This window comes from Bufo bufo, chromosome 9 (genome assembly GCF_905171765.1).
Source record: "Bufo bufo chromosome 9, aBufBuf1.1, whole genome shotgun sequence".
Taxonomy (NCBI): domain Eukaryota; kingdom Metazoa; phylum Chordata; class Amphibia; order Anura; family Bufonidae; genus Bufo; species Bufo bufo.
In genome coordinates, this window is record NC_053397.1 from 154665520 (window position 1) to 154673999 (window position 8480).

An 8480-nucleotide genomic window follows, 5' to 3' on the forward strand; every position below is an offset into this window, starting at 1 on the left:
TTTCCAGGCATACCTCCATTATTGTTTTCAAAGAAGAATTTTTCTATGGTGGGGGAGGCATCACTAGCTGTGTGCCGGTAAGAACTGACTGACATCTTTTTAGAATTGCAGATATCCATAACGCATGTTTTCATATAAAAAAATAAATGTGGTTTTGCTGTTATTACAAAAATCACAACAGAAAATAAAATACAATTCTCAATTAGGTGTAATCAATATTTGTAAGGCTACTTTCACATTAGCGTTTTTTTGCGGATCCGTCGTGGATCTGCAAAAAACGCTTCCGTTACAATAACACCGCGCAACAAGAGAGAAAAATATGTGATTTAGGCTTCTTTAACGCTTGCGGCAGTGTGATCCATGCGCAGACCGGAAGGACCCATCCGGTATTTTGAATGCCGAATCCGGCACTAATACATTCCTATGGAAAAAAAATGCCGGATCCGGCATTCAGGCAAGTGTTCAGCTTTTTGGGCCGGAGATAAAATTGTAGCATTCTGCGGTTTTATCTCTGTCCTCATCAGTCAAAAAGACTGAACTGAAGACATCCTGATGCATCCTGAACGGATTTCTCTCCATTCAGAATGTATGGGGATAAAACTGATCAGTTCGTATAGAGCCCCTAGGACGGAACTCCATGCCAGAAAAGAAAAATGCAAGTGTGAAAGTACCCTTATGCTAAAATGAGCGCGCTGATTCCAAATATGAACTCTGAATTTGCTGACACGTCTAGATTTTTACCCCTTTAATGACCCTGGGATTTTCCATTTTTGCATTTTAGTTTTTCACTCCCCGCCTTCCCATAGTCCTAACTTTTTTTTTTTTCCATTCACATAGCCTTATGAGGGCTTATTTTTTGCGGGAAAAGTTGTACTTTCTAATGGCACCATTTACAGTTGCATACCATGTAGTAGGAAGCAGGGAAAAATTCCAAATGGGGTAGAATTAGGAAAAAACGCAATTCTGATAAAGGTTTATTTTTTTACACTGTACACTATGCGGTAAAATTGACCTGTTATCTTCATTCTCCAGGTCAGTACGGTTACAACGATATCACACTTGTATCATTTTTCCTGTGTTTTAATACAGATTTTTTTTTTTTTTTTTTAAACCTTTTGAGGGGAAAAAAATGTTTATAACAATATTCTGACCCCTATAACTTTTTTTGTAGTTATGTGTACGGGGCTTATTTTTTGTGGGACGATCTGTTCTTTTAAGTGATACCAATTTGAAGTGTGTGTGACTTTCTGATCACTTTTTATTTAAAAAATTATTGGGTAGTTGAAGTGACAAACTGGCAAATTGGCTGTTTTTATATATTTTTTCCCGTTATGCCATTAGCCATATGCCATTAATATTGTTATATTTTAATAGTATGGGTATTTTCGCACACGGTGATACGTTTTTATTGTATAATTCTTTTTATTTTAAAGGGTTTCTGTCACCCCACAAAACTCATTTTTATTTTTTTGGATAGTTAGATTCCTTATAGGGCGATATAGGAGAATATAATAGTCTTACTTACTTTCATGCGGCCGATTCTGTATAAAACAAAGTTTTATAATATGTAAATGAGGGCTCTACCAGCAAGTAGGGCGTCTACTTGCTGGTAGCCGCAGCAGCAATCCGCCCCCTCGCCGTGTTGATTGACAGGGCCAGCCGGGATCTCCTCCTCCGGCCGGCCCTGTCAGTAATTCAAAAATCGCGCGCCTCTGGTCATTCGGCGCAGGCGCTCTGAGATGAGGAGGCTTGTCTCCTCAGCACTCCCTCAGTGCGCCTGCGCCGATGACGTCTTCTCTTTCGGTGATGTCATCGGCGCAGGCGCACTGAGGAGACGAGCCTCCTCATCTCAGAGCGCCTGCGCCGAATGACCAGAGGCGCGCGATTTTTGAATTACTGACAGGGCCGGCCGGAGGAGGAGATCCCGGCTGGCCCTGTCAATCAACACGGCAAGGGGGCGGATTGCTGCTGCGGCTACCAGCAAGTAGACGCCCTACTTGCTGGTAGAGCCCTCATTTACATATTATAAAACTTCGTTTTATAAAGAATCGGCCGCATGAAAGTAAGTAAGACTATTATATTCTCCTATATCGCCCTATAAGGAATCTAACTATCCAAAAAAAAAAAAAAAAGAGTTTTGTGGGGTGACAGAAACCCTTTAAAAGTGAATCTGTCACTAGCAATTTACCAATTTTTATTTTTTTCATGAATCCATGTTTAACAGAGTACCTTTTTTCCATCTGTCTTATTCTTTTGATTGTCAGTCTTGTCATTTCTTCAAAAAATCGATTCTTATGATATGTAAATGACGCTGTAAGGAGCCCAGAGGGGCTTTCTTCTTTCTCCACGGTGCCCAGGAACGCCCCTCTGAAGTGCCGTGCCCGGCAAAATTTGAAAACTAATAACTCCTCTAAATCGCCTCCCAGAGGCGCGGCTAAGTGCTTAACACCCCCCCTCCTCAGCGCCGCGCTCTGCGGCAAACACCCCGATCCTCCTCTCGCCGGCATCCCAAATCCCGCGCAGGCGCAGTGCCGTCACTCATCTCATCATAGCGCAGGCAATCGCCGGCACTGCGCCTGCGCGGGATTTGGGATGCCGGCGAGAGGAGGATCGGGGTGTTTTCCGCAGAGCGCGGCGCTGAGGAGGGGGGGTGTTGAGCACTTAGCCGCGCCTCTGGGAGGCGATTTAGATGAACTTGGAGGCGTTATTAGTTTTCAAATTTTGCCGGGCACGGCACTTCAGAGGGGCGTTCCTGGGCACCGTGGAGAAAGAAGAACGCCCCTCTGGGCTCCTTACAGCGTCATTTACATATCATAAGAATCGAGTTTTTGAAGAAATGACAAGACTGACAATCAAAAGAATCAGACAGATGGAAAAAAGGTACTCTGTTAAACATGGATTCATGGAAAAAAAAAAAAAAAGGTAAATTGCTAGTGACAGATTCCCTTTAGGCCTCATGCACACGACCGTTGTGTGCACCCGTGGCCGTTGTGCCGTTTTCCGTTTTTTTTCGCGGACCCATTGACTTTCAATGGGTCCGTGGAAAAATCGGAAAATGCACCGTTTTGCAGCCGCATCCGTGATCCGTGTTTCCTGGCCGTGAAAAAAATATGACCTGTCCTATTTTTTTCACGGCCAACGGTTCACGGACCCATTCAAGTCAATGGGTCCGTGAAAGAACACGGATGCACACAAGATTGGCATCCGTGTCCGTGATCCGTGGCCGTAGTTTAGTTTTTATACAGACGGATCCGAAGATCCGTCTGCATAAAAGCTTTTTCAAAGCTGAGTTTTCACTTCGTGAAAACTCAGAACCGACAGTATATTCTAACACAGAAGCGTTCCCATGGTGATGGGGACGCTTCTAGTTAGAATACACTACAAACTGTGTACAAGACTGCCCCCTGCTGCCTGGCAGCACCCGATCTCTTACAGGGGGCCTTCATCAGCACAATTAACCCCTTCAGGTGCGGCACCTGAAAGGGTTAATTGTACTATCATATCCCCCTGTAAGAGATCAGGGCTGCCAGGCAGCAGTGGGCAGACCCTCCCCCCCCCCTCCCCAGTTTGAATATCATTGGTGGCCAGTGCGGCCCCCCCCCTCCCTCTATTGTAATAATTCGTTGGTGGCACAGTGTGCGCCCCCCCCCCCCCTTCCTCCCTCTATTGTAATAAATCGTTGGTGGCACAGTGTGCGCCCCCCATTGCCCCCCCCCCTCTATAGCATTAACAACGTTGGTGGCCAGTGTGCAGCCTCCCATCTCCCCCCCCCCTCCCCCCCATCATCATTGGTGGCAGCGGAGTTCCGATCGGAGTCCCAGTTTATTCGCTGGGGCTCCGATCGGTAACCATGGCAACCAGGACGCTACTACAGTCCTCGTTGCCATGGTTACTTAGCAATAGTACAATAGTAGAAGATTAATACTTACCTGCTGCTGCGATGTTCGTGTCCGGCCGGGAGCTCCACCTACTGGTAAGTGACAGTGACAGGTCTGTGCGGCGCATTGCTAAATGAACCGTCACTTACCAGTAGGAGGAGCTCCCGGCCGGACACGAACATCACAGCTCCCAGGTAAGTATGAATCTTGTACTATTGCTAGTAACCCGCTGCCACCAATGATCGGGGGGGGCGCAAGATGGGTGGCCGCACACTGGCCACCAATGTTGAAAATGCTATAGAGGGAGGGGGGCCAATGATTGCCACCAACGATTTATTACAATAGAGGGAGGAAGGGGGGGGGGGGGGGCGCACACTGTGCCACCAACGAATTATTACAATAGAGGGAGGAAGGGGGGGGAGGCGGGGGGGGGGGGCACACTGTGCCACCAACGAATTATTACAATAGAGGGAGGAAGGGGGGGGCGCGCACTGTGCCACCAACGATTTATTACAATGGAGGAAGGGGGGGGGGGGGGGGCCGCACTGGCCACCAATGATATTCAAACTGGGGGGGGGGGGGGGGGGTCTGCCCCCTGCTGCCTGGCAGCCCTGATCTCTTACAGGGGGATATGATAGTACAATTAACCCCTTCAGGTGCGGCACCTGAGGGGTTAATTGTGCTGATCACGGCCCCCTGTAAGAGATCGGATGCTGCTAGGCAGCAGGGGGCAGTCATGTACACAGTTTGTAGTATATTCTAACTAGAAGCGTCCCCATCACCATGGGAACGCCTCTGTGTTAGAATATACTGTCGGAAATGAGGTTTCACGATCTAACTCATATCCGACAGTATATTCTAACATAGAGGCGTTCCCATGGTGATGGGGACGCTTCAAGTTAAAATATACCATCGGATTGGAGAAAACTCCGATCTGATGGTATAAAAGGGACTCCGGACTTTACATTGAAAGTCAATGGGGACGGATCCGTTTGAAATGGCACCATATTGTGTCAACGTCAAACGGATCCGTCCCCATTGACTTGCATTGTAATTCAGGACGGATCCGTTTGGCTCCGCACGGCCAGGCGGACACCAAAATGACTTTTTTTTCATGTCCGTGGATCCGCCAAAAATCAAGGAAGACCCACGGACGAAAAAACGGTCACGGATCACGGACCTACGGACCCTGTTTTTGCGGACCGTGAAAAAAAAACGTTCGTGTGCATGAGGCCTTAAGGAAAGGGAGGTGATTTGAACTTTTTATTTTTTTTTATTTGCAAAAACTTATTTTCAAAGTCACCTTGGGTGATAATAACTGGCAATCATTAGATTGCCTATTGTGTTCATTGATGTCTATAAAGACACCATTGAACACTTCATTTGCACTGTACCAATACAATGCTGCCACCTAGTGCCCTGTATTGGTATAGCCTTCTAATAGGCACCGAAGCCTGCTTGAGGCTTCAGCCTATTAGATCAATGTAACAGGTTCCCCGATCTCAGCCGGGGAACGTTGTTACCGGAGCGGAAGTGCGCGACTTCCGCTTCCGGACTGCGCAAATGCCGTGGTCACATTTTGATATAGTGATCTCAGTTTTGAAACTTAAGATGAATAAACACAAATGTGTTAATGATCCAAACAATTTCTGCTACATATGTGGCAAATAGACTACTTATGATCAGCGCAAGAATCTGACAAAGCGAGTGCGTCTTGCAGCTTGGGATGCATTTGTGCTAGTTGTGCAGAACTTCTTTGGGAACAGACGAGCTGCAAACTAAGCTGAATTAGTAGACAACATGCTTACAGCATATGAACAACTTGGCTGCCGAATGTCATTGAAAGTGCATTTCTTACATTCCCATCTTGACTTTTTGCCACCCAATTTGGGACACGAAAGTGACGAACATGGAGAGCGGTTCCAAAATATTTCTACAATGGAGAACAGGTATCAAGGCCGCTGGAATCCCAACATGATGGGGGACTACTGCTGGTTTTTGCAACAGGAAAATATGACCGTTCACGAACGCAAAAGCAGATGCCTGAATTACTTTTAACAGTACTGGGCCTTGCTCAAGTAAGACTTTTAAACTGAAAAACTAGACTTTTTGAAATTTTGTTATTCCATTAAATTTTCATACACAGTTTTTCTACGCAAACTTTGATGTTAATTGTTGGAGTAAAACTCGTTCTGTTCAAAATTATTCAATGCTTTCCAAGTGCTTAATTCCTTTAGGCATACTTATTCATAGGAAAATTTTGTGACGCGCTATAATTCTGACTTCGGATTTGTAATCCGCACACTCAATTTAGTATAGGACAAATGTTTTTTGCCCAGTAGCAGACGAAAAGTTTTTTTTTTTTTTTTGTTGTGTGGTGTAATACAACCGCATGCATCCATCATGAACGGATCCGGTTGTATTATGTCTTCTATAGCCATGACGGATCCGTCATGAACACCATTGAATGTCAATGGGGGACTGATCCGTTTTCTATTGTGTCTTGCTCCGCACCACATCGTGGTCAGAAAATGGGAGCACAACCAAACGGAACGAAATGCATTTTGGTGCATTCTGTTTCGTTCAGTTCAGTTTTGTCCCCTTTGACAATGAATGGGGACAAAACTGAAGCGTTTTCTTCCGCTATTGAGATCTTATGACTGATCTCAATAGCGGAAATGAAAACACTAATGTGAAAGTAGCCTCAGCCAAAACCAAATCTCAGTAAGGAAGCCGAATTTACTAATTAGCCCAAACAGGAAACCCAAGAAACAATTATTACCGTGCAGCCGCAGATATTAACCGCTTAGCATCATAAACAATTATTTATTTATTTTTTTGTTTCACCCCACCCTTCACCTTCCAAGAGCCATAACATTTTTATTTTTCAGTTAAAGGGTTTCTGTCATTAGAAATTCTGTTATGTAGCTGACTGACATTAGCGATGTGCTAATGTCAGCAGTAAATAACAATGGACTTTTATAAGTCTCTGCCTGCCGCCATTTAAAATATGCTAATGAGCCTTTAGGTGCTATGAGGGTGTTGCTTCAGCACCTAGAGGCTCGGTCCACTCACCCTTTGACACGCCCAGGTCCCATTGATTAACTGGCGAGTTCTCCTCTTCGTCCAGTAAATCCCGCCTGCGCTGTCCCTTTTACTATGCGGCGCAGTGAGTGAAGGACACGCTCCTGCTGCCGGCTTCACTCATTGCGCCTGTGCCGGCTTCGCTCACTGCGCAGGCTCCGAATACTAAGCGGCCGGCGCCTGCGCAGTGAGTGAGGCCGGCAGCAGGAGCGCGTCCTCCACTCACTGCGCCTGCGCCGAATAGTAAACGGGACGGCACAGGCGCGGGATTTACTGGACGAAGAGGAGAACTCGCCAGTTAATCAATGGGACCTGGGCGTGACAAAGGGTGAGTGGACCAAGCCTCTAGGTGCTGAAGCAACGCCCTCATAGCACCTAAAGGCTCATTAGCATATTTGAAGTGTTTATTTTAAGAAAACGGCGGCAGGCAGGGAGTTATAAAGCCCATTGTTATGTACTGCTGACATTAGCCCATCGCTAATGTCAGTCAGCTACATAACAGAATTTCTGGTGACAGAAACCCTTTAACATAGCTGTATGAGGGCTTTTTTTTTTTTTGCTAGACAAATTGTACTTTTGTAATGACACCATTTAATATTCCATATGATGTATTAGGAAGTTGGGAAACATTATGGATGATGTAAATGAAAAAAAATGAAATTGCGCCATTGTTTTACGGGTTTTGTTTTTATTATGTTCACTGTGCGCTAAAAATGACATGTTACCTTTTTATTTTGTGGGTCAGTATGATTACAGTAATACCAAATTTGTATACTTCTTGGTATGTTTTTATGTTTGAAAAAAATCTTTGAAAAATCTATGCTGTATAAGGGCCCTATCTGTAATTTTTATTGATACTAATAGGGATGTGTTTAACTTTTTGATCTCTTTATTTATTTGTTTTGGGGAGAAGTGAAGAAACCAAAATATGACAATTCGGGCACTTTGACTTTTTCCATTACCGTATTCACCATATGGGATTAATACTTTTATATTTTAATAGTTCAGACCCTTAAGGATGTGATAATACCAAAGATTGTGGGGGTGATATTTTTACATGGAGAAATGGAGCGGGTGAATATATATAAATGCAATGAATGGCCGCACCAACCTTTTGATTTGAAAATTGGGTGCAAGCTCCAATAGGAAAAGCGTCCCAGGATAATAAAATAAAAAAATAGAGCAGCACTCCGGTATGGTAAAAAAAGAAAACTGTTTAGTCACCCAGTAGTGACGCAACGTTTTGGCTCCAACATGAAGCCTTTCTCAAGCAATGTAACAATGCAAACTGAACATACTTGGGGCTCATGCACACAACAGTATGGCTTTTTCAGTGTTTTGCGGTCCGTTTTTTACGGATCCGTTGTTCCGTTTTTTGTTTCCGTTGTTTTTCCGTTCCGTTTTTCCGTATGCCATATACAGTATACAATAATTACATAGAAAAAATTGGGCTGGGCATAACATTTTCAATAGATGGTTCAGCAAAAACGGAACGGATACGGATGCATTTCCGTATGT

The 8480-nt window shown here is 44.7% G+C and overlaps 1 protein-coding gene across 1 annotated transcript in view; it reads left to right on the forward strand.

Annotated features, from left to right (window-relative positions):
- Positions 1-8480, forward strand: part of DESI1 (desumoylating isopeptidase 1) — a 32651-nt gene that overhangs the window by 4779 nt on the left and 19392 nt on the right. Inside the window, exon 3 of the mRNA XM_040407083.1 lies at positions 8-77. Coding sequence (XP_040263017.1) covers positions 8-77 — 70 coding nt within the window. The remainder of the gene's footprint in view (positions 1-7; positions 78-8480) is intronic.